At 42.4% G+C, this 26539-nt stretch overlaps 1 protein-coding gene across 14 annotated transcripts in view; it reads left to right on the forward strand.

Annotated features, from left to right (window-relative positions):
• The window catches only part of DOCK3 (dedicator of cytokinesis 3), a 187548-nt gene that overhangs the window by 115797 nt on the left and 45212 nt on the right, over positions 1-26539 (forward strand). For 13 of the 14 annotated variants that reach the window (XM_064723947.1, XM_064723948.1, XM_064723950.1 and 10 more), the window contains 14 exons: positions 1396-1520; positions 5886-6048; positions 6502-6608; positions 7258-7429; positions 7878-7975; positions 9633-9716; positions 10056-10156; positions 11441-11522; positions 15498-15668; positions 19545-19737; positions 20705-20832; positions 21786-21932; positions 23931-24029; positions 26118-26212. In XM_064723947.1, the coding sequence (XP_064580017.1) occupies positions 1396-1520; positions 5886-6048; positions 6502-6608; positions 7258-7429; positions 7878-7975; positions 9633-9716; positions 10056-10156; positions 11441-11522; positions 15498-15668; positions 19545-19737; positions 20705-20832; positions 21786-21932; positions 23931-24029; positions 26118-26212 (1765 nt within the window). The remainder of the gene's footprint in view (positions 1-1395; positions 1521-5885; positions 6049-6501; positions 6609-7257; positions 7430-7877; positions 7976-9632; positions 9717-10055; positions 10157-11440; positions 11523-15497; positions 15669-19544; positions 19738-20704; positions 20833-21785; positions 21933-23930; positions 24030-26117; positions 26213-26539) is intronic. The other variant, XM_064723944.1, reaches the window with a different exon arrangement.

Genomic DNA, 26539 nt, shown 5'->3' on the forward strand with positions numbered 1-26539 from the left:
TGGGCAAGGAGCAGGTTCTGCACACAGATTGCCATTCACAGAGAGCTCCCAGCAGGAAGCACTGACTGCAGCCACTGAGCTGGATTTTCCATGCTGAAAGAGTTGGCCTTATCTCCAGGAATAAAACTGAAAGCAAAGGCAGGAACTGAGAGCATCTATTGTTTGTCCCTACAGTAGATTAAGGAACAAGTTCTGTGGGGTTTTAGACTTCAGGAAGAATTTGAAGTGCTGCTTTGAGGGGCACAAAAGGATGTCCCTCAGTGCCTGAAAGCAAATGCTGCCTTATTTCATTGTGCTTCTGATTAATACAGAGATTTAACTGCATCAGTTTCTCCAAGTGGAAGAAACCAGACATTGAAGGAGTCTTTGTTTTTTTTCCATTACTTCATTATTTAGTGTCTTGGGGCTGATTAGCAAAATACTTGCCTTAAAAGGGTTTGAATTTTTTTTTTTGGTTGGTTTTGGTATTTTTATATATTGCTCTTTAGTATGTTTGCCTTTCTGGCAAGTGGATAAAAAGAAATGTTAAGGGTGAACCATCATAAAATGGTGACAGTAACTCAATCTTACAGAAAAATAGGTGATACCTGCTGTCCTTTTGGTGTAGGCCTTAGAATTGAGCACATTAGTTTTGAAAGCAGCTTCCCAGATCAGATTCTAAAATAAAACCAAACCAAGTGAGCTAGAGTCTGTGAAAATCAGGATAACAAGATGCTGAGACACAAGCATTTCTATTTCTGAATATAGTAATTTGGTCTGAAAGCTCCTGAAAATGACGTAGTGAGAAGCTGGCAAGTGTCCATACTGCCTGCTTTCATATAGCCATGCATATGGATACCAGAGGCCAGCCAAAAATCTAGCAAAAATTACATTTATAATTCCTTTCTAATCCATCTGAACTGAATTGTGATCAGGTTCCCAAAAAAGCTGCTTTTATTTTGTTGTTATGATAAAAGGAAATTATGAAAATACAGAAAATGCTTGAAAGGCTAACTGAACATAATGTTATTCTGATCATCACAAAAATACTATTTTTCATAAAATATCTTGCAAATAGGAAGTGTGAAGCTAAGGATGTTTTATCAGGCTCAGCCTGACACTTCCAGCTCAGCTAACAAGGCACAGTATAGCAGCAAGAGGTTTTTTTCCCTTCCTCACTTACATAATTAAAACCAGTCTTGATCCTGAGTTCACATTATTAAAGGCATTACTAACAATGGTCTGGTTTGATGCACTGATATTAAACTGTTCATCCTTATTAACAATTAACTTGCTTGGAATGATTTGGGCATCAGCCATCGTCTTGCAGAACACAGAGAACGATGTGAGAATGGAGCTGGGCCAGCCCCGTGTTCCCTGTGGAGTTCAAGGCTGTGGCTCCCTGTGTCCCTGCAGGTGACATCAGGAATGACCTGTACCTGACCCTGGAGAAGGGGGACTTTGAGAGGGGTGGCAAAAGTGTGCAGAAGAACATCGAGGTGACCATGTACGTGCTCTATGCTGATGGAGAGATCCTGAAGGTGAGTGCTCCTCTCCCTGAGGGCCTCAGGTGCTCCCTGCAGGGCAGAGTCTCTGATGCAAGGGAAGAGTTAAAATAAAACTGGCTCTCTGTCTCTATTTTTTTTTATTATGAAGTTTGTAAGCTCTGTATTATGGTCTGTTATAAATCTGTAAGGATTTGGAGCACTTGCCTTATATGGGGATAGAAGACTTGGAGAAAATGCTCATAAACTGAATAGCCTGTGTGATTTCCAAATGTGATGTCAGTGGCTAAAGTAAAAAAAAAAATTAGAGTAACTGTAATCAGAACTAAGGAGTATAGGCATATCTAAAATTAAATAATGTTTGTCATACACATTCAAACATGATGAAATGTGATTCCAAGGGAGACTTCTAAATCTGAGTTGTTGGGTTACAGTACTGAATGTAGTTCTGGAAAATAACTTGAATAAAATTTCACCCTGGGTTGGCTCCATTCCAGCTGGGAATGGGGATTGTTTATGTTTCCTGTTTTACCTCCTCTGTTCTTTCAGTTTTATTGAAGAGAAGGAGGTGGGTGGGAGGTTGTGAATCTAGAGAAGTAAACAGGAAGTATTTCAGCATGAGCAGCTATCAGAAATAACCTCCCCCTACCTTTTCTTTTACCTCCACTGCAATGAAATGGGCTCTGTAGCCATTACTGTGGAGAATCTAACACCTAGAAGTGTGTAGGAATACATTGCCACAGTCTTCTGGTTTTAATTGAAAGGAGAGCTCTCATTACTACAGCTGCTTATGGTTTCATTAAATGTGAAGTGTATTTCTTGTAAGGAACTCGTTTGTGCTCAGAGCTGCTGCAGGAAGATCAGATTCCTTTTCTGCCTAAGCTTTTCAAACTGAGTTGCGAAGTTTTAATCATCACTTGATTTCAGTCTGCCAAGGACAAAGAGGAGTCCCTCAAACTGCAATATCAGCATCTTCAAATGCTAACACATGATGGTGCCTAATGATTACATACAAAAGCCAGATCATTTCTAGTCATTATCAGTCTTAACTTGGGTGAGTTTGGTTGGAGTGGTCATTCACAGAGATGAAGTTGGTTTTTCATTGGCTTTGCCTGTTATTACTATTGGAAGTACATTGGGGCTTTACATGGCAGAGTGGGACAGGCGTGGCACAAACATTGGAAAGGATGGTCAGTCCAGTTAGGAAAAATCAGGTGAACAGATTGTCCTGAGAAGCTGTGGCTGCCCCATCCCTGGGAGAGCTCAAGGCCAGGAACTCTGAGCAGCCTGGTCTGGTGGGAAGTGTCCCTGCCCATGGCAGGGGTTTGGAACAAGATGAGCTTTAAAGTCCTTTTCAACACAAACCATTCCAGTATTTGCCATAAAGGAGAGACTTTATATAGAAAGGATCTTTGTGGGGTTTTAAAATTTAGATCACATTTCAATGAAACTCTCTGTCCCAGTTTTTATGGTATTGCTCCTCTGTGCAGCTGCAGTCAGAGCAGCAGAGACACTTGGTTTGTGTCTGGGAGATCTTTGGTTCCTGGTGTTTAGTGCTGCCTGTGAGTGTGGGCAGAACCCTGAAAGTTGATGGAGCCTGGAGCACTGGCTGCTCTCCTGTCTGCAGTGCCCTCCACCATCCCTGCCCCAAGGCCTCTCTGGAGCACAGCTGCCAACACAGGCACTGTGTGCAGTCACACAGGAGGGGGGAAGTGGCCACAGTTTTGATCTGATTTTAGAGTAAAATCCTTAAACTTGTCCCAACCAGCAGCACAACCCAAATCTGAATTGTGCCTTTGTGAAGCCTTTAGCAGAACCATGCACAGCATTAATGAGAATTTTCTCAGCTCCTCATTGCTGCTGAGTGTATCTTGATCCAGAAATAGTCCTATTGAAAGGAGTGAAATTACCTCCAGAATGTAGTGCTGTTCAAAATGAAAATGAGTATTTCCTTCTCAAAATGGTCTTATTCAATTGTTAGTATCTTTCAATATAGTCTGAAAAATTTAAAAAAAAATCCTTTGACACATTTCTCACTTGTTTCTTCTTTCTATTCCAGTAGCAGGAATAGCCTATGAATTCTAAGGCACACCTTTAACAATAGAGATTTCCTGATTGGTTTCTAGTTTAGCTTCCCTTCCCTGCCTCTGCCCTCTAATTCCTCTGCATATTTGGGTCTCAGGGTCACCAGGTGTCTGGAGATTAGTCTGATGTTTGTATTCTGCAGATCACAATTTAGAATTAAAGACTTACCAGTCTGCCCTCCTCAGACAATGACTGTAGTAGAACTGCATGGGAGCTAAGTTAACAATCAGAAGGAGAGACTATTGATTTATTTGAAGTTCACAGCATGCAACTGCATTCAAAGACTGGCAGTTTGTCAGCCAGAGCAGGTGGCTTCTTGATGGGACAAAAAAAGCTCACATTAAAATTTGAATTTTTACTGTACCTTGTAGAGAAAATAGAAATACTGTTTTGTTTGCTCCTATGAGCCTGATGCAGAATGAGGTTTTGGAATTGCTGTGTTGAGGCCCAACCATTTATTCTTGTTACAGAATAGAACTGGAATCTTAGAGGTGTTCTGGGTTGCAGTACTGGCACTGCTCTCTACTAACCTGTTGTTATCTGCAACACTTAATTCTTGCTGCTGTATTAAAAAAATGTGGGGTTGTGACTCATCCCATGTGGTGGCTGAGGATTATGTGAGAGGACTGAGCTGTGTGAGTTGAGCCTTCAGTCACTCAGTTTGGATCAGAGCCTTTGCAGTGAGTCCCTGTCAACATAGGCTGTCCTTGCATTGAATCCCAGAATTCCAGAGAGCATTTCTTCCCTTTTGGGCGCCTTCACAAATTCTTAACTTTGTCAAAGCCAGCAGATTATTGCCAGGGGTTGAACTGAGTCTGGTTAATGGGATGTTCTTGACTGGGCAGTCAGATGGTTACAGATTTTAAAAAATCAACATTTCTGGTATTTTCTTGGGTTAAAATTTATAGACGCCTTGGGGAAATGACCAGTAGCAGTTCTTGTCATCATATTGTTCCATGGGGGGTTTTTACATCAGAATTTATATTCCATGTGTTATTCTTGGTCTGCTTAGTTTGTTTCTTCCTGGATTCATTATCCTTGGACATGCTAAAACTGAAGAATCTCCAAGCTGTCTTTTTTCTGCTTGGTTTTGAGAGATGTTGTATCTCCTGCATCTCTTTGTCAGTGCTGGGTCTAGAGCATGGGTTAGTGCTCATATATTAAAAAATGTGCTACCTGTTCCATGTCTTCATCACAAAGGACCTTTTACTGTCCTTTTTTCAAGACTTCAATATTTTAAGAATTTCTTTTATTTTCTGAACAATATCAGTTCATGTTTTTCTTCATCTGTATTATTGTGAAGGCACAGATTGGGCAAGATCTCTGAGTTTGTTATATCTCAAGGCAGAAATTTAGATCTAATTATGTTTTTAGTGATGAGTGTTAAGACAGAAATTCTTTGCTTACCACTGAGGAAGTAACTTGATTAGAAGTTTCTGGGATACTTGGTGAGGCTGGATAGTTGTAGTTTTGAAAGATGAATATTGGTAAAGAGCTTGGAAAGGTCACTTATCACTTCTGAACTCAAATACTGAAGCAGAAATCTGGTTAAAGGATCTTTTCACAGAAAGCTAATATTACAAGTGATGGTCCTATTGTATCCTATTTTTGGACTCAGTTTTATATATTTGGACTTAGGTGTTTATTGTATCTACTCAGTACTTGATGGAAAACTTAGCTTAAATAATAACTTAAGATAGTGGGATTCATCCAGTAGCACAGGTCTCTTAGTTCACCCTTTGACCTGAAACAAAATTCCAAGATCTAAATTCAAATTTCATTGTGTCTGAATTTCTGCTTCTGACTCCTTTATGTCCACAGAAAGCCATTGTTGGGAATTTAGCTGCTAGAAAATGGAAAAGTACAAAACCATGGCTAATTCCAAGTCCTGCACCTGCACAGATAGCAGTGTCCTTGGGCCTAGCTGTAGTATGATAACAAACAGTGAAAGAGACATGAGAAAAGAGAGGTGTACCCCTAAGGAATGAGGATGAGTTAATGCTGTAGTTTAACCAATAGGTTGCTTGGCTTACAGAATATTCATAAGCTTATTATTTGCTGTATAAGTGTTTGATACTTTCTTCAATAAACTGGACCTGAGGGACCAGACCGGACCTAAGGGGCCTGTGATGAACCAACTGGTGTCCTGGTCCCCTTCCTTCGACAAGCCATGAATTATATAAAGGTTATATAAATTACATATATATACACAATATAATATAACTATAGAAATGATATGAAGGCCATCACTGGCTGAGTGAATGGCTCCTGGGTGCTGCCGTGCTGTGCTCAATGCTCCGTTTCCCTTGGTGGCAGGACTGCATCAGCCTGGGCTCGGGCGAGCCGAGCCGCAGCGCGTACCACTCCTTCGTGCTGTACCACAACAACAGCCCGCGCTGGGGCGAGATCATCAAACTGCCCATCCCCATCGACCGCTTCCGCGGCTCCCACCTGCGCTTCGAGTTCCGCCACTGCTCCAGTGAGTGCCCCACGGCTCCTGCAGGGGAGCCACAGCTGCACCCGTCACTGGGGGGGAGCAGGGAAGGGAGGCCGGCCTGACACAGTGAGGGGGCTCTGCTAAGCCTTTTGCTGAATTTATCAAGCAGCACACTGAAAACATGGGGAACGGTCAGTGCAGGGCAAAGCAATTTGTAGATGTTTGTCCCTGCTGTTCTTTTGTTGGGGTTTTCTGTAGAATGTTTTCTTTGCAGGATAAACAGTTTAGATTTTGCTGTGTTTGGCATGTCTGTGTTTGATTTGAAGCTTGTCAGTCCTTTACATAGAACCAGAAAAAAGGTATTGGAATTAGAAAAGTTGTTTGTTATGTAGCTGCTTGTTTTCTTTTAGGCATGTGGAGAAGTTGGTGAGTAATCTTGTATATATTGACAAGGTATGCACAAATACAATTCCTTCTTTCTATCTCTTGCTGCAGCAAAGGACAAGGGAGAAAAGAAACTCTTTGGTTTTGCATTCACCCCATTGATGAGAGATGATGGCACGACCTTGTCAGATGACATCCATGAGCTTTATGTTTATAAGGTACCAGTTCTCTGCAGACTTTTCACTGCTCATCTCTACTTCATTACTTAAATGACTAATGGTCATTACATTATCCATCTCCCCCTTCTTAGAAGTTTGTGAGGAACAGATGAATAGTGGTTTCAAAATTTTATACATTGAAAATCACATGGTTTGGCTAGAGCCTTCTATTCTAGGTGCAGCTTACCTTTTCCATCCTGATAATAATGATTTATCTGCTATTAATCCCATCCATTTTGACTTCAAACACGCTGGTGTTCATGAGCATTCAGCACTTCTACCAGCCTGAGCAAATGCTCAGTGCCTTTGCAAGATGACATTGTGCTGGATTCAAATGTCTCGTGCTGCAGTGCCAGAGCTTGGCAGCCCTGCAGCAAGAGATTTGGGCACTGGGGTTTTTCCTTCCTGCTGATTCACCTGGGTTTATTTGTTCAGTACCATTTTCAGGCAGCAGCACTAAGTTTACCTCTGGAAGATCTGGTGAGTTCTAACGAGGCAGTGGTTGGAGATAACTCTGTAGAGCTGGGTCTCTTCTGGTGTGCACCCACAAAAATCCCAACACAGGCACTGTTGGGGAACTGCTGACAGGCTCTGGGTGTGTGGGATGAGATGGACAAGGTGCAACTCCCCCCTTGTGCTGTCCCTGCAGTGTGATGAGAACAGCACGTTCAACAACCACGCGCTCTACCTGGGGCTGCCCTGCTGCAAGGAGGATTACAACGGCTGCCCCAACATCCCCTCCAGCCTCATCTTCCAGCGCAGCACCAAAGAGACCTTCTCAGTCTCCACACAGCTCTCTTCTACCAAACTGACCCAGAATGGTGAGTTGCTGATCCCTCAGAACTGCCCAAGGCAGCAGGAATTAAGAAAGAGAGGAAAAAAAATTCACTGTTAGCACTTCTACACAGTCCAGAGTTTGTTTTGCTTGGCTTTGACAGAGTGGCTCAGTAAATAAGATTTTTTTTTACAGCAATGTCCCTAAAGCAGAAGCAGACAGGAGTGGATTGTCCACAGTGCAGTGTCAAGTCACACAGGGAAAAATGCAACCTTTACTCTTTCCAAAGCCCTTTCCCATTCCTCCATTCCTTTCTCCATTAGCAGTATTAACTCACTCCATATTGTACTTCTTGTTTTCCATTATATGTATGTGTCATTTCCCAAGAAGTGTGGTCTGCATCCAGAGAAGTGCAAAGTGATGAATCTGATGGGTCTGAGGTTGCCATCCTTCCCTCTGTGTGTGGTTCTAGCTCTTCCTTCCTCTCTCTGCAGTGGATCTGCTTGCCCTGCTCAAATGGAAAGCTTACCCAGACCGAGTGATGGATATTCTGGGAAGACTGAGACATGTCAGTGGCGAGGAGATTGTAAAGGTACTGCATTAAATTACAGCCTCTGGATGTATCTGTGATAGGCACTGAGTTCAGACCTGCAGGCCACTTCTGAAGGCTTCCTCTCACTGTGCTTTTTGATTCACACTGTGAATTTTCACCCTGTATGAATTGGGATTTTATTATGACATGAAACTGGACAGGAAGATACCCTTGAGAATCAGTGCACAGTCAGTCTGTGGGATCAAAGCAGAGCTAATCCTTGGTCAGATTCTCTCAGCCACATGTGCTGGCTCCTCAGCACCAGTGGTTGCAGCCTGCAGTCCCACACAGCTGCTGGTGTGGGACAGTATGGGACACAGACACTGACCCTGGCAGGGCTCTCTGCTGCATCCAGCCAGCAGTGCCCCAGGCTTCTGGCTGCCAGCTCATCATTTCACCAGGTTGTGTAGCCACTGCAGCTCTACATGATAATCTGGTGTGGCCTGAGCTTCCTTAGGGCCCAGAACTTCCAATTGCCTTTGAATACTTGTGGTCTCAGCAAAACAAAGTTCACTCCTGATAATCTTAGGTGTGCTGGGAACTTTCTATAAATCTGGAAGTAAAAGCTGATTTCTAACACAAACAACCAAGGAGAAGAAGCTGAAGACAAATCCTATCACATAATAAGTAGTTTATCATTAAAACCACTTTAGTGTAACTCATTTGAGTGCTGCCATATCTGTTATGAATGTTACTCTTTGTGATAACTTGGTAACAGTAACAGGGCAGCACAAATCCCATTTGTATTGGAATTCTTCAAGAATGTCATGTTTTGTACACCTCATTTGTAGGGCAATACAAGTATCTGGTTTTTATAGAGAAAGAAGAAGAAAGATATGGATTGAATTATTTCATGGGGACAAGTAATTGATTCTCCCCATAAATCAACTGTCATTTGGCAGTGGGATATGAAGAACAGAATGTAATAATTCAGAAAAAAAGACATTTTATCATTTCAGGGACTTCATAAATTGTTATAATTTATTTCTTGTTGTCCACATCAGAAATTTAAGTAGAATAGATTAAAAAATCATGAGAGAATGTGCAGTTAACAATCTCCAGCACTCTCCTTCACACTCATCCTTTTGGAGACTGTGCTTTGAGAAGAAAAATCACTGACCTGTCAGTGCTCAACAAGCTGTGGAGTTAAGGGTGAAAGAAGCAATTGGCAACATGGAACTTGCCCCAATTAATGCTTGTTAGAAAAGCTTTACTTTCTGTCATTTAACAAAAATTTCAATATTAAACATAATTTAATGTACTGGCCAGCCTCAGATCTGATGCTGAACAGTACCTGAGACTCCAATGATTTGAGAATGAGAGCAAGTTCTTTGCCACTGGTGTCAGGCAGCACTTGCAGTCAGCTTAAAGTGAGAGGAACACTCAGTCAAAATTAAATATCAGGTATAGAGTACATATTTCTTATTTTTTGGTTTTCTGTCACTTTTGTTTGAAAATATTCCTTGCAGAATAAAGAGAAAAATTTGTCTTTGTAAAATCAAATTAAAATCTATCACATCATATGGATGAACCTGAAGTGGTTTATCCTTGCCAAGTTTTTCACAACAATATTAACATGTATGAACTAATTAAAGCAGAGGAGAAATAACCTTTTGAATACAATTTAAGTTTAAATTCTTTGTTTATGTTGTTTTAGTTCTTACAAGATATTCTGGACACGTTGTTTGTAGTTTTGGATGACAACACAGAGAAGTATGGTCTGTTGGTCTTTCAGTCTCTGGTAAGCTGCTGGATTATTTACCTCGTGCTCAGTGAGTTTTATGTTCCTTATGATCATGTTACTAGTACTGTGTTTCTGTCAGATATGAAATACTCAGCTGGCCCAGCTGTGCCTTCTGGAATGATCTTGGGTGAGGAGGGCAGGCTGACCTCAGCCCCTGCAGGGGCAGCAATATTCACTGTAATGTGGGAGAAGCAACCAGCAATACCTGATCACACAGCAGTGACTGCTTAAAGCAGCTCATGCATTTGAATGCTCCTTACCTTGGGTCACTTGTTTGTAGTCCCCTGGCAGCAATGTGCAGCTCCTTGAGCTGGGCTCCCTTCTCCATGTCCCCAGGTGTTCATCATCAACCTGCTCCGTGACAGCAAGTACTTCCACTTCCGCCCCGTGATGGACACCTACATCCAGAAGCACTTTGCAGGAGCTCTGGCTTACAAGTAGGTCTTGTGTTCCTCCCCCTGAGAGGCAGCATCACCAAGCCTGGGCATGGTGCCACCATCAGGATCACAACCTTGGTGGCAGCAGTGCCCCCAAAAGTAGAGCTACTCACCTGGAAGTTTTCCAGCACAGCTGTAGGGAAAAGCTGCCAAATGTCCCCAGTGGCTCAGCATGGTTGGGCATTTCTCTTTCCCTTTTGGACTGGCAAATCTTTCTTTTCTTTCTTTCTTTTTTGCTTTTTTTTAACTGAAGAGACACTCAGCAACAACTCATTATCAGTCTGTAGTCTATACAAATGAGCTCCCGAGAGCATGTGCATTCCTCATCTTAAGGATGCTGGGAGACATGACTTGTGTGACTTAGAGAACTAATTGTAACTTCCAAAGTAGACAGATATTCACAGAAGATGTTCTATTTGGTTACAGTTTAATTTCAGTAGATCAGAAATTTAAATTTCACTGTCACTTTGATGATTCTGTCTTATTTCCTGGTATTCAAAAGAGTCTTGCATCAGAGAATGAGACAGGCACTAACAGTTACCCTTCAGGTTGTTGGGGTTTTCTTTTAGACCATTGCTTTTGTATATTTGAGTATATTCTATCTTTGGCCACAGTAAACTATAAAAAACAGCTAATAATTTCTTTTGATTCTTTTAAGCAAGTCACATTTTTGTGTAATTAAAATAAATGTGAAAAATACTCTATCAGTATTTTTTGCAGGTAGAAACCCATAGATAATACACAACACTGGAAGGCACAGTTGTGTTCAGAGGGTAAAAAGGTTTCTGCCTTGTGTTAATTAGCACCTCTTTCAGACAAAACAAATGTTTTTTGGTGATCTGATGTCTGAAATAAAACATGGGTTTAATACAGCTTTGTAAGTTAACCCAGATGGTCTCGTGTACTTAGCAAAATAGATGCAGGTATTTTCTTTGTGATCTCAGTTTCTAAAGGCTTCTTACTAAGATGAGAGCTGGGATCTCTTACTAAAACAAATGTGTATTTTGGTCTTAGAACCATGCCTTTATCAAAGCTATCTTTCTAACAACACCTTTTTATGTGCTCTTAGTGTTCCTCATGGTCCAAGTCAATTACAGAGAAGAAATGATTTTCTGGTTTTGAAACTTAAATAAATGTAAATACTATGTAAATTCAGTACCAAGGCCAGCTGTAACTGACCACTGAAATAAAGTGAAATGAGGCTGCTTTAGAGAAGTGTCCCTAAGGCCAGGATGTTTGCTGGCTGGCAGAAGAGGTGCTGAAGTGCTGTTGCTGTTCCCCCAGGGAGCTGATCCGCTGTCTGAAGTGGTACATGGACCGCTCGGCCGAGCTCGTGCGCCAGGACCACATCCAGGAGGCAATGAGGGTGGGTATCCAATGGGCACTGCTGCCTGCTCCTCTGGCACCACAGGGGCTGGCACAGCTGCACGTGGAATCAAGGCTACTGTAGCCCTGGTTTCCTAGAATTGCTTAACCAGGTGTTTTTATACATAGCCACAGTTTTAGTTTCAGGGGGAGATTCATTCTTGTGCTGAAAAAATTGAAATAATTAAGTCACTTTAAGCCCTTTTGCAACCCTGTGGAGAACTTAAATGGGACTTAGATCCATGGCTAGTGCATAAATACCCCATTGATGTGGGCTGCACCTTGCCCTCCAAGCAGCAGTGTATTTGAGTGTATCAGGCATGGGTGCTGTGGATCAAAGCTCTTCATTTCTGGCTGTGACACAGCTCCATTGTAGCATGGGTTGAAGTCCTGGAGTATTTTAAGCAGCAGATAAATGAGTCTTTGACAGGACGGAAATCCTCAGAAATAGCACAGGACCTGACCTGTGGTTCTGTGATAGGAGCATGATGTCCCAGGGAGGCACAGCTGTGAGAAACACCAGGAATGTTTTGGTGCTATTACAGAAAAATCAGAGGATAAATATTCATTTTACCATGTGTAAGCCTGGAAGTCAGTGTGTCAAGTGCACAAATACAAGATGCCAGCATTTGCAGGAAGATGTTTTTCTTTGCCTCCAAGGGGGCTGGTGCCCTGGTGCCCTGACACCTGAGTCTGGGCACCTGGAGAACTGGAAGCAGTGGCAGTGATCAGCACTTGGATTTTGTCCCTTGTCTGTTCAAATAGGTGTAACCTCTGCCAGGTGAGGGACACTGCCAATGTCATCCTCTCACCTTCCAGATCCCCTGCTAGGATCCTGCTCAGATAGTACAAGGGCATTACACCAGGGCTTGCTTTGGCTTTGTAGATATTGACATGCTTAGGAACATCATCTTTGGAATCTTCAACCACAGATTCATATGGAATGGTAAAAATAGGGCAAAGATGCCTTTTCAAGGAATTTGCAATTTTCTCATTCTTTTTTTTTTTTCTGTCATTATCTCCCTTGGTTTTTTTTTAATGGAGAAAAAAGCTATTAAAGTTATGAAGATGAGAAGAAGATCTCCAGCTGGAATGACTTCGAGGAGGTTTTCTTGCCTCTCAGATCACTCATTAGTGGTTTAAGCAGTGCAGCAAATAGAGATGTAGGCTATTGTCCCTATGTGATCTGCATTTGTGGAACCTCACAGCAGTCCTGTTTGGAAACAGTAAAGACAGGAATGCAGGAATGTCTTTTAGGGATTAGGGGTTAGGGAAGTCAGTCTGTGAATATGGTACCTTGTGTCTCAGCCTCCAAGGCAGCTCTGCTTTCTCAGGCTCTCAAGTGCTGGCCTGGGATGTGGCTGTTCCCTCTGGGAGAGAGGTCAGTTTGCAGACCTGACAGCCCAAGCCTTTCCAAGCACAGGAATTAAAATTACCAGCAGAGTTTGTGCAGACCTGACAGCACATCCTCTGCCACCCACGCTGCTGTCACATCTTATTCAGACAGTTGCCTTTGCAGGTATCTCTTGCAGGCCCAAATTCAGGTCTTTATCTTCTCCCACTACACTGAAGTGATTGATTTCCTTCTTTGTTTCCAGATTGTATTTCAGGCATTTGGAGAAAGTTTGTACCAAAGACATTATCATTGCTAATGTTTCATTACTAGTACCAGATTCTACTGTTGGGGATTTCTGTGGTCTTTGATGTGTTCACCACACTCCTTGCATTAGAAGTTCTTTGACTGAGAAAATAGGATAGCTCTGTATCCCTTTTTCCCTGAATTACCTGTTCAGTGTAGTGCCCTAAAGCTGGTGCTGAAATACTCTGCACTCTCCTGGCTGCTCATGTACATTCATCATGGACATGCAGATGTCTCATAGGATTCTGATTTCCACCCCTGGCATTAGCCAAGAGAGTTCTAGAGGACTTCTAAAATTTCTTACCTCCCTCAAGACTGGTCTTAATTCTCACACCTCCTGTGCAACTTGGAGAAGCTATAACTGAAAGGAATTTTCTACCTAGAACACAGCATCCTGCTCCTTTATTGTGCCCTATACCAAGCTCCACAAAAGCTCCATCCAGGAAGAGCTGCCTGTGCCTCCCAGGGGATTTCTGTAACCAAGTGTCCATGAAAGGCTCCACAGCCAGTTTGGCTGTCCCTGAGGAAATTAAGAACTAAGGAACTGTGTCAAGGAAATGCCCTTCCAGCTTCAGTTCTCTTCCAGCAGAACTATAAGTGGGTTTTGCCTAGATTAGGGAACCAACAGCAAGGGCTTTTTTCCCTCAGGAGGTTTTCCCTGAGTCTTCCGTGCTGGTCACAGGGCAGCAGTGCTCACTTGTTACATGAGCATGCACACAGGCTGTGAGGGACCTGCTTTAATTTGACACTGATCTTTTATATCATGCCAAACATCACTGAAGGCTGGGAGTTTATCTCGGTGCACTTGTATGTCTTTAGTCACAAATTCACATCATATCTGTGATGCTGTAGGTAGCAAGAGCCAGAGTTAGTCTGGTGCTGACTTGTGCTGCCAAGACTTGGTTTGTGTTTTTAGCATCCCAGCCACGTGTGCAAACACTGGGAACTCTTTGGTTCACTGCCTGTGTGGGCTCACTGTGCTAAGGAAGTGCAGTGCTCTGAGCCCTGCTGTCTCACCTTCCACGGGGAATTAGGGAGGTTCACACACAAATGCTCTGATTCACTGCAGAACCTCACATTGAAGTTAGGAGCCTTCAGATGAGAATCATGGTTGTGTGTACTGAAGGCCCAGAGCAGCTCCCATGAGCACTGCATGTGCTGGGTTGGTGTTGGCACAGGGCTGTCACCTCGGAGAGCTGACTGGGATCCAGCTGGCCTTTGTCTTGTCTGGAAACAGGAACACAGCTGAGATTTCCTGATGAAGTTCCTTGGTGTAAGGAAGCTGCACTGAGAGATGGTTTAGTACAGAAGTATGAATAATAACTGCTAATTACCAATGTTGCCATAATGTCTGGGGGGAAGGCTGTAAGAGTCAATGGCATTTTGAAATCCATGATGGCTTTATGAGGAATTTCACATTCCTGTTCTATATCTTTAAAGCGGTGGCATTCTAAAGCTTTCAGCATAGCATTGCATACTTGTGCATACTGTGTGGTGGTTCAGTGAGGGACTCTTATGGGTGCAAAAATATCTCCTGGGAGCAAAACTTGTATTTGAATTCCCAGCACTGAGGTGAGACAAGAGCATTTTCCATGGAACACAGTGAAACATTACTAAGGTTTCTGTACAGCCTATGATTGCTAATCTCCAGCCTGTTGTTCTCCTGTGCTGGGTTTTGAGGATATCATCAAAACATGAATTATGTCTTCCCTCAGTCCTGCTTTGCTGGTGAATCCTGTTAAGCACTACCAGAAGGAGTGATGTCCCTGATATCTGGTACACTCTGGCACTGCCAGTTGTGCACAGCCAGTATCAAGGTGTGAAGTGTCACCTTGCTGGGCTGGTGGCTCAGAACTGTTGACAGGACAGTGACTTGTTACAGCTGCTCAGAACAATGTGTTTTCTTCATGGTCACTACTGCCAAATCAATGCAGTTCTAAATAATACCATTTACAAAATTTTGAAAGAAAACAGAACAGCTTCTTCAGCCACTTGATTGTGCCAAGTCATGAGAAAACCAGAAGTTTCATACCTTGACCAAAATTTTCCTCAAATGATGTAACTCAGATTTGTCTCCTTCATGTAAATGCATACTTTTTCTGTTAGTGGGACATAGAAGTAACAAAAATTATTGGCTGAGAATGGGTACTTGCCTAAGAGTAGTTTTTCCTCAACTGAATTATGTAACTTATAAAGCCTGTTTTTCACTCTCCTTTCTAAAGCTCAAGAATTTAGTTATTATGCATGTAGAGTCTTTCCTGGCTCTCTTTAAAGCTCCTTTATTTTTCTTTCTCTCTTTTTCTCTGCCTTGATCTCCTTCCTCTCCTGCTCCTTAAGGCCTTGGAATATCTTTTCAAGTTCATTGTCCAATCTCGGATCCTTTACTCCAGAGCTACTTGTGGAATGGAGGAGGAGCAGTTCCGCTCCAGCATCCAGGAGCTTTTCCAGTCCATCAGATTTGTGCTCAGCTTGGACAGCAGGAGCTCTGAGACTCTCATCTTCACACAGGTTTGCTATTTCCTGCACTCCCACTGGCAAACCACAAGGCAGCTGTTCCTGCAGGGGTGGGAGGTGTGGGCACACGGGGGTGAAAGGCAGGTCAGTTTTCCCTCCTAACAAGCTGCTGATGCTGGGAAACAAGACACCCATGAATGGCATTAGACAGTAACTCTGCACAGGTGAGCTGGGCTGGGGGCACTCTAGGAGGAAGTGACTTCCACATGAGAATGCAATTTCTGCTGTTCACAAAAGTAAACTCTGTTTTCAAGTCTCCCTCATTCCTATGTCTTATGGTTGGCTGTTGCAACAAAGCAGATGGGACTCAGTTTCTCCATGCAGGAAAAGCCCATCCTTTATTCACATACTTCATATTTATAGCAAATACCATAAGGCACTGTGTTAAACCTAACTGGTCAGCAATACACTGACACTCAGTTTATTGGTGGGTAAATGGCTAGGGTGTACATCTGTCAAATCTCTGTATATTTGGTTAGTTTCCATATTTTTTTCACTAATTCTTATGGGACAGAATTCTTGTTTAGAACAGGTGCAAATTGTTTTATTACCAGAATAGCTTGTTGTTAACTGCTTTCATTCTTATGATTTTTCACATGGGAAGTTAGCTAACTGCACTTAGAAGAAATAACAGGCCAGGTGCTAATTTAGCAGAGCAAGGCCTGATTTTATAAGGCCTTTCTTTTATAATATCTCTACTTGTATGCAACAGTTGGCCTCAAGAATTTCTAAATCCTTCACTATAGTACTTCAAATCAATATTTATGGTCACAGCAGCATCACAGTGAGAAGTTCAACTGATGTGTTTGCACTCAGGTAAACAATTCCAGCATGTGCTAAAATTACAGTCAGAATCATGTGCAGCCTGACCACAAACATGTTGTGATGCCCATACTCATATTTAATGCATCATTAAATGTGGCCCAGGGGACTTCATGAAGATTCCATGCGGGCTGAAGACAATACTCCAAGTAAGGATGCTGCTGAGTTTTGGGCTCAGTTTTAAAGACCTCTGTACTGCATTACATACTGCTGCATCTAAATTTTAAATGTCAAACATCCTGTTTGATGCCTCTGCTCAGAGAATGTCAGGATGGAGCACCCAGAGCTCCCTGGTTAATGTGAAGGTGGTTTGTAATCACTAATGCAGAATTACAGGTGTTTGGAACACCTGCTGTATTTTGCAAAAGAAGCAGCTGCTGTGAACACTGCAGCCAAGCAGTGACTCTGCTGGTTCAGGAAGCTGTCAGTGGAGTGATCCCTTTCTTAAGGAGCTGCTCTGAAAGATTTGAGAACAGCTGCTCTAATGTTTTATTTAATCACCCATTAGTGGGTATAATAAGATGAGCCAGGAACAAGAGCAATCAGTGCACAGAATTTTGCAGACAAAGTGATGGTGAATGGAAACAGTATCTGCTGAATGTTTTCCAGTTGTGTTGGTCCCAAATAGAGAGGGAGAGTCACTTTGAGGATGGGGAATTTTCCATTTTTTTCTTTCTCTTTAATTTTTTTCCACCTTTCTCTCAGTATGGTATTTTTTACTTTGGACTTTAATAATTTGTAAAGCCTGTCCTTGTTGAATCTTTGAAAAGTTTACTTTTTGTTTCCCCCTTGCCACTGTGTTGCCCCCTGACCCCTTGCCCCGTAGGCCCCCCAGGCTGGAGGGCAGGCGAGCGGAGCCGGGACAGGTGCCCCACAAAAAGGTGGGGGCACAGCCAGGCCGACATTTAATTCTGTAAGTAATGATCCCCAGCACTGCTCAAGTGTTTGATTGTGGATGTTCCCAGTAAATCTCCTTTCCCTACCCCAAACACTCTTTTCCTGCATATCAATAGAGTGTGATGTTTAAGTGGCCAGTACATTAGAACTTTGAGATTGTGGAATAACTTGTGGAATATTTCAGTTATTCACGGACCAGTTTATATCATCCACACACCAAAAAGACAATACTGAGGCTGTACACAAGATTATATAAATCAAATTGTTCAGGGGAGCCAAGCAGTTGTTTCTTATTTGGTTTTTAGTTCTGGAAATCTGGACAATAGTTAAATACCCACAGAAATGCTCAAGGCCCTGGCAAACAATTTCCCTCACACTTGTCCTCTTCTCCAAGATAACTGAGAGATCTCAGTTTTTTCCAGCCATGAGAGTAAAACTGATTTCCTTCCTCCCAGGCAATTAGTTTGACATGAGTAATGTTCCAGCATATTTTAGGGTGTTGAGCAATAATGGGACCCTTCAAGGTCACCTCAGGACACCTCCAGATCTTCCTGAAGAGATCCCATGCCTACCCTTGGATTGCCAGGGTTTATACAGAAATCCTTCTGCTTTAAAAGTAACAGAAAGTTTAGGAAAACTCCTGTAAGGATTTGTTGAGCCAGTATTGTAATTTCAGTTCTATTATCCCAAAGATAAAGACAGTGACTGGATTTGTGGCTGTTACTGCCTTCCAAGAGTACCAGGAGCTGGTGAAACAATTTATACTTATTTATTTTGTTAGTACATTGTAGGTATGCAGGAACAAATAGGTGACAACACCCAGGAGGCCTTGGGGGGTTTGTGCAATCTGAATTGATTGTAACAAAACAAGATTTTGAGAGAGAACAAGTGGAAGAAGGAGGTAAATTTATATTCAAAATAATTTAATGAGTTCTACCATGTTAGTTGCAAAAATAACTTGATTTTGCTCAAATACTATTAAATAGATTTCACTGTTGAAGGAAAAAGACTTGGCAAAGAAGGAGGCTGGGATTATATGGATTAGGAGAGTCATGTCAGTATGGAAGAGATAAAGAAATGTTTATGCAATGAGAAAACAAAAAAATCTCTGAGGAAAAGGAAATACTGACAGTGCTGAAACTCTGGAAGGACAAAGCTGAACAGAGATCTGCAGTGAAGTCTGGTACATCTGAGCTGGTGCAGGAAAACACTGAGGGGTTTGTGTAGAGAGCTTCAGGGAAGGGAGGTGGGGATGGCAGGAAGGGAAGAGTGGAGGTGAGGCTGGCTCAAGAAAACAACCAGCTAGGAATGAAAATAGCTACAATGAGGAAGCAGGTGTGAAGCTTGGGTAGGATGTGGATGAAGGGAAGAATTTTAAAACATTAGAGCTGGTGGCAGTTGTTTGATAGGACACCAAGTGTGCAGAACTTGAGCACAGGGTGATGCATGGAATTTTCTACTCCTGTGAAAAAATTAATTGGAGAATAGGAAATAAGACATGAAGGGATTTTTGTTGCTGTTGTGTTGAACCATTTCTGCACTTCAAGAAGCACTTTCAAGGATAGCTCCAGCTTACTGGAAATATCTGTTACTGCAAGAATCACATGCACACTCGCATGATGTGATGCCTCTTTCACATGGACTCACACCCCACCCCTGCTGCAGAGATCCTGAAATGTCACATGGCAGAGCTGGTTAAGGGTCTGTCAGCAGGTTCTTCACTTCAGAATATTTTCTGAAGAGTTTTAACTGTCTCAGGTAGTTGCTTGGTACAAACAATTGGTATAGAACTCTCTAATCAGAAGCAAGTGTTGTATTAACTGAAAAAAGGAAATCAACAAAAATGGACTATCTTGTCTGAATCTCAATTTTTCTTCTATTTTATAAGCTGTCTCTTAAAACACAGCTTTTTGAAGCTGTATCTATGTGCTCTACTTTTCCTAAGGTTCACTATTTCAGCAGCACTTGATTTTTCTATGCTACATGTGACTTGTTCACTCTGAGCTCCAGGCACCACCAGCCATGACCACCAGCCCTAGCACAGTCTGTAGTAGCCTTGTGTGGCCCTAGTTGGGTGTTGCTGTTGTTCCCACCTCTCTGCCCTGCTGCAGGGGGGGAGCTGCAGGTGCTGAGCTGCTCCTGTCCCCGCAGGCTGCCCTGCTGAACTCGTTCCCTGCCATCTTTGACGAGCTGCTGCAGATGTTCACGGTGCAGGAGGTGGCGGAGTTCGTGCGCGGCACGCTGGGCAGCATGCCCAGCACGGTGCACATCGGCCAGTCCATGGACGTGGTCAAGCTCCAGTCCATCGCCCGCACGGTCGACAGCCGCCTCTTCTCCTTCTCAGGTGAGCTGGGCTCAGGGGCTTTGGCAGCGCCTCTGTTGGCAGTAATTCCCTTCTGAACACCAATAATGTTGGTCACTGTTTCTCTTGGCAGTGTCATTGATAAATGCATTCATTTGCTCAGTTGGTTGGAGCATCAAACCAACACTGTGGGCCTGATCTCTCTTTTCCCAAGGGCTTTCACTTCAGAGTTGGATTCCACGATCCTTGTTTGTCCCAACTCAGAATATTCAGTAATTCTGTTAACTCTGTTCAGTACAAATACTTTACAAGTTTCACTGTGCTAGGAAATGTTTATCAATCCATCATAGATAAATTGTAGTTACTAAAGGTTGATTAATATACATTAAAAATTAGTTAACTATTAAAACTGCCAAATCTCACTTTACATTTCATGTTGTTCACATAAGTTGGCTGGAAAGGAGGTTTTCTTCCTGTCCATGGAAGGAAGGAAACTGTCTTATGCAGTTTTAATAATTTTTTTTTTATTTTCTTCCATGGACAGGAAGAAAATCTCCTTTCCAGCCAGCTTATGCCTGAGAAGCAGGGGGGATAGTCTTGTGAGAAACCCACCACACTCCTTTAAAGTATCTTTAATCTTCCTGTTGTAACTTTAGTATTTCTTTAGCTCAACACTTTAGTAACTCTTTAGTTCTTAAATATATTATTGCTTACATATACTTTAAAACAGAATTTTAAAAAATCTTTAAGAACTCAGTGGAAAATGGCTGAAGATTGTGAATGTATTTCATACATGAAGGTCTGAATGAAAGAAATTATGAAGGTAAAAGTGGAAGATAGAAAGCTCCACTGAGTTTCTGTTTCCTGTAGTGAGGACCTCAAGTTAGTGCACTTAAATTATTGTGCTTAGTACAAGGTGAGAATAACACCACAGAATTTTGTCAAAACCATCCATTGTAATTGTAAATATTTTCTTTCCTTACATTTGTAACGATTTTCCTTCATCCAGAGTCGCGGCGCATCCTGCTGCCTGTGGTCCTTCACCACATTCACCTTCACCTACGACAGCAGAAGGAGCTGCTTATCTGCTCTGGGATCCTCAGTAGTATCTTCTCCATAATCAAGACCAGTTCTTTGGTAAATCTGCTACGTGATTTCAATTTTTTATTTGCACCTCTGATTTAGTAAAATGAAGAGTGAGACATTTTTATAGGTTAATACAGGTTTTTCAAAGAACCGTTTAAAAACAAGATTGTGCTGTCAGCAGGAGAGCATCTGAAATGAGGGTCTGGCTCTGTGTGTGACTCAGAGCATCCTGATTACACAGTGTGCCTGCTGTTGGGAGGGGGGAATCACATACACCCTCACCAGCTTTGACACTGTTTAATTTTCTTCACGCAAGCCCAGAACTTGGATGTCAGTGGAGATTAAAAGTTCTACACAGCTCAAGGACTCATAGTTCTGCAAGAGACAGTAACTAGCACTTTGTGGTGCACATTAAAAGAATACTCTAAAATTATCCAATCAATGAATTCCCACTTAGTTCTGGAAATTGCTGCTGAGTTTCAACACCCAGCTTTGACGGTCATAATACTCTGATCTCAAATGGTAACTGGATCATGTGAAGCAATGCTCACAAAGAGGGGGTGGTGAAGTTTCCCCACCTGACTAAAGTAGGAAGCTCATGGTGCTAAATATAATTCACACCAATGTGTATTTCCAATTACAAGTCAAGGTTCTGTGTGAAAGGAATGAGATGAAAGGCATCATGGAAATAAGCTAAAATAATACTGCCATGGAGTAAAGGTTCCTGAACATAATCTGCTCCTGTTGTGTTCTAGACCTTTGATTATAGACTAACCTTTATGGCTGTGACCCTGAATGTTTCCATCAGAGACTGTCCAGGTAACACACACACACTCTGACAGAACAACAGCATCTGGGACCAATGAGGAATTTGATAGAACTCTGTGAGCCTGTTCTAGAGCTCTCTGTCCCAGGGAGCCTGGGATGGCTCACTCAGCAGAGCTGTCTTTACCCGTTCCATCTCTCCAGTTCCTAACTGTGTGTTTGCTCACCACTTGCTGTAGGAGGGAGATGTCGTGGAGGAGGTTGAGATGATGGTGGAGAGCCTCCTGGACGTGCTGTTACAAACTCTGCTCACAATCATGAGTAAATCGCAGTCTCAGGAGGCGGTAAGAGGGCAGCGCTGCCCGCAGTGCACAGCAGAAATCACTGTTAGTAACTAACAATCAGTTTCTATTTCCTGCTTCTCTAACCTCTGGTTCAGTCCCTCACCACCACTGGCACCTCATCATCATCTCTGCTGCATGAATGCCCAGGGCTTTGTCTCTTTCCCTTAATAAGCCACAAACCCATTCCTTCCTCCCTGCACCAGTGAGGGCTGCAGGAAGCAGTGGAGCTCAGGAAGCTTTAGTGGATTTCCAGATTTTCTTGTTTGCCTTTGCAGCTGTGATTGAGAGTTATTGCTTAAGACTTGAGGTACCAGGGAGCTGCCTGGGGCTTCACCCCTAAGGTGGTTTCACCAAGGGCTATAATGAATATCAGGTTGTGATCCCCAAAACTGAGGATATGACTTGTGCTGTGTGGTTAAATCCCTTTATTTAACACCCTGGAGAGCTCCTGTCCAGGGTCACTGATTATTCCATGCAAATGAAACACAACATACTTTTTCAAAAGAAAAGAAGAGTGAGCTGTTGAGCTTGGTGGGAGAAGCCACCACTTTACCCAGGCTGCCAACCTTAGCCACAGGGAAGAAATTTTTCTTTCACATGTGGTGGAAGAGAAGAAAAAGAATAAAATTTTGCTGTTCAGCCTTTTTCTTTCCTGGATTTCTGCCCTTTTCTATTCTAGCCTATTTTAGCCTATTTTTGTTTGTTGGAGTCTCTAATGCAGCTTTTGCACAATGTAGGATGTTAAGCTGCTGTTCAGAACATCCTTTTTTTAGACTTGTTTTTTTAGCAAATGGCTGAAACCTCAGCAGTGCTGCTGGGGGCAGATGTGCACTAAAGGTGCACTTCTCACACTAGAGAGGAGGTTGGATCTTTCCTTGTTAGCTCAGTTAACAAGATGTGCTTTGATACAGAAGGAAAAGGACTGGCTTGCAAATGTCCAGTAATATCTCACTTGCCTTTTGCTGCCATTTGACTTCCTGCTGTTTCCCACATGCCAGCCCACACAGAAGAGCACATCTTTCTTCCTGGTGAAGTTCAGCCCTGGAAAGTTTCTTGCAACAACCTATGTCAAAGCTTCTGGGTAGATGCTTGAGCCATTTAAGAGTAACAATAAAATGGAAGGCACAGTCCCTTGTATTTGCTCCTCAATTTACATTTCACAGCACAGTGATATATGGATTCCTATTAGATATGGCTTAGATTTGTGCATTTTCCAAATTAGTTTCTCTGTTGCAGAAAAAAATAGTGTTGTGCAAGGGACTGGCAGTCAACAGACCCAGTCCTGATGTTTTTGGCACCACTTTGCTTGTTCTCTTGGACAGATTGCTTAACTTCTCTGTGCTTTGCTTTCAGATTTGTAAAATGGGGGAGCTCCTCTTTGGAAAACACTTTGGGATGCTGTGGTAACTGGTTAGGGTGCATCTGCTTTGCAAAATTACAGAAATGTTATTGTTGCTCATGTAGGCTTACCCAGACTGTGCTCAGGAAATCTGGCTGCAGATCTGTCAGCACTGGAGCTTTGACAGCACAGAACTTGGTGAACACTAATAAGCCATACATTTACAAACTTCCAGACACCTTCTGTAGGCCAGCCTGATCCCAAGCTGTCACTGCTTTACTGGTCAGAGTCACTTAGTTCAAATAACTGCTGGTCTATTGGCATGAGCTGCAGTCACACCTCTGACACACACTGTGTATTAGGTACCTGAAAAGGTGTTGTCAAAACCTGCATGCTTGGAGGGGGATTTGTTAATGTCTGTATTAATAATTTTAAATTACTTCTGTTTAGACTACGACTTTGATTAAAAGATCTTTAAAACTGGCATCTGTGGAGGAGCCTCCTGGAGGTGTATCCCTGTATTAACAGTAACTCAGGAACTGTTAGCCTGCAGTACTTCCAATCTCTGTGCATGTCAGCTGTCCCCTCACAGGCATTGGGGCCATTTCAGACCCCTCCCTGTATACCTTCCCCCCGGTTAAGCTTTGTATCTGTGGAATTTCAGATTGTCTGAATGAAAGAGTTTCTCATTTGGTCAACAGGGAGAATATGTCTCCTGCCTTTTATCTTTGCTTCGTCAGATGTCAGACACTCACTTCCAGCACTTACTGGACAACTTCCAAAGCAAGGATGAGCTGAAGGTACGAAAGGATGTGATGTTTGTACCGTGATTCCCTGACAGTGGGAGAGCACAGGGGAATCCCTCCAGCATCACTTGCCTGTTGATCATTCCTGTCCACTGGCACTCTGTTCAGGGACCTCCCTTTCACTTCTCAAATCATTGGTGTAGTGTTGCAAAAACACATTTAAGACCACAGGGCACTGAATTATCTTTATAACAGCAAATAAAGTCCCAGGATAGATGATGTTGGACATAAAGGATATTGGAATTGTTACATATAAAACACAGGCAGAGGAACTGGGCTATTTAATCCTGTCAATGTCAAGTCAGTTGTTGTATAGCATTTTGCTACATGTTCAGTATGCACTGGAGCTTTCTTACAAAGGGTATTGATTTTATGCCAAAAGAGAATTTCAAGCCTTTTGGGGGTTACAAATGTCTCTAGCAGATGAAATATTTTTGGGGAAAGCTGTAACCTTACCACTCCACTTGCTGCATGTCTCCTTGAGAGCATCAGTTTAAATTATGGCTCTCCATGAACAACAGGGGTGGGTGAGTGCCACAGACCTCTGACATTCTGAAGTGACACATCTCTCATCTCATAGCAGCAGAACTTCTTAACTCAGCTTCTGTGGGGAAGAGGAATATCTCCAGCAACAGCCTGTTTAAAAGGCAGACTAATCCTATAAATAAGGACAAACTTTTATATAAAATTCTTTTGTTTAGCATGGCACTCAAATAAGCACAATAAGAACAATGTTCTGTTACCTTAACAAATGAAATGGAGAAGCAGTGAGAAGTCCTTTCTGGATAGACTTTCAGCTTTTAAATATTTTGTGTGCGTATAGAGAAGCTGAATAAATTAGGGAGATGAATTTGGAATGATAAAATTCTTATCTTTAGGTTGCAGGGTTCAGTGTATCTCAGGTTGATAGTTATGTAAGATTGCTGCCTTTCTGATAACTTTGAAATTGCTCACAGGAAAGTGATTTGGTAAATTAATTCATAATAAATTTTAATAGATATTTTAAAAGCCATCTAAACTATAGTTCTTATGTCAGACTTGTGGAAGGTCATTGAACTAAAATTTATTGTTATGCCCAAAAGAACTGTTGTATCTCTGATAATCTGAGTATATGTTCCAAGAGTACCACAAAGGCTGAAGATTTTATATATTACTCTACTTTCCCATCAAATATGGCTGTTGTAATATTTTCAATACTTGTTCTGGCATGGAAAGGCATTTTATTCACTTACCACTGTTACACTTCAGGCAAAATGAGGCCAAAAGTCAAGGAGCTTCTAATGCTTTACTCTGAGCTCAGTCACACCAAGATATTATTCAGACACCCTCCATTAAGGCATAAAGGTAGCATGGTTTTGAAGAATCCCTGCTCTGCCAGTTCCTCTACTATTTTGATTTGGTCTGGAAGGAAAACAAAACAACAAAATCATAGGTTGCAAGGCCAACAAATTGTCACATTTGATCTTCCCTGTTGTTCTGCCCAAACATGGAGGTGCAGGTAGTCAAAAACCAGAAATGTATTCAGGGTTGGGGATTTTTTTTTTGAAAGCAAACATCCAGCTGAATGTGTCTAAAAGCACTTTGCTGCTGAGTGTTGCCAGAAATGGGGTTTTCTGTTACTATTTTAGAAAGCCTGTGTAGGAGTTTTATTGGGCTTGGGGGTGTGGTTAGTTCTCAAATTGTGACGCAAGTCCAAAGAAATTTGGACAGATAAATTAATAAAATGAATGCATTAAAAAGGGATTATGAGTCCAGTATATTTGAAAATAGCTGCAAATTGACAGTGGAACTCTGGGTGATAATGTAAGTCAGATACAATTATGCACATTGGGAAGATTTTCATCTCCCTAGAAGATGAAAATTTTAGAAGTGAAAATTTTAAAGAAGCTGGAAGTTGTGTATTAGACTCAAACCAAAGGAATAGAGCCATATTCCAAGGTATGTTGCTTTCATGTTTCCAGGTGAATGGCCTTGCAACACAAAGCTCAAGTAGAGCACACTTAGCTTGTCTTTCTTACAATCAAGGAAATAGATTCACCTGCAACTGCTGCTGATTGTTACATATTTTCCCCTGTGTGACAGGAGTTCCTCCTGAAGATTTTCTGTGTGTTTCGGAACCTGATGAAGATGAGTGTCTTTCCTCGAGACTGGATGGTCATGAGGTTGCTCACCAGCAAGTAAGTAGAGGAGCAGGAATAAAATGTTGCCATTCTGAGGCAGTTGAAGCCTGGGGGCAGTGTTTTTCCTCAGACTGAGATGTGAGGATCAGGACAGGAATTCTGTAGTGCTCATGCTCATTGTGCTGTTGTTGTAACACTCTGGACCAAACCTGTGTGTCTGTGGGTTTGTTAAACTGCAGCAGCATTCTCAGAGCCAGGAGTTAAAAGCAGAGCTGAAGGAGCTGCCCTGAGGGTGAGGGGCTGAGTGACCCAGCAGCTCCAGCACACAGGGTGAGCCCAGCTCCCCACACCAAGGGCTGTTCATGAGCCTCTCCCTCCCTTGTC

Source organism: Zonotrichia leucophrys, chromosome 12 (genome assembly GCF_028769735.1).
Source record: "Zonotrichia leucophrys gambelii isolate GWCS_2022_RI chromosome 12, RI_Zleu_2.0, whole genome shotgun sequence".
Taxonomy (NCBI): Eukaryota; Metazoa; Chordata; class Aves; order Passeriformes; family Passerellidae; genus Zonotrichia; species Zonotrichia leucophrys.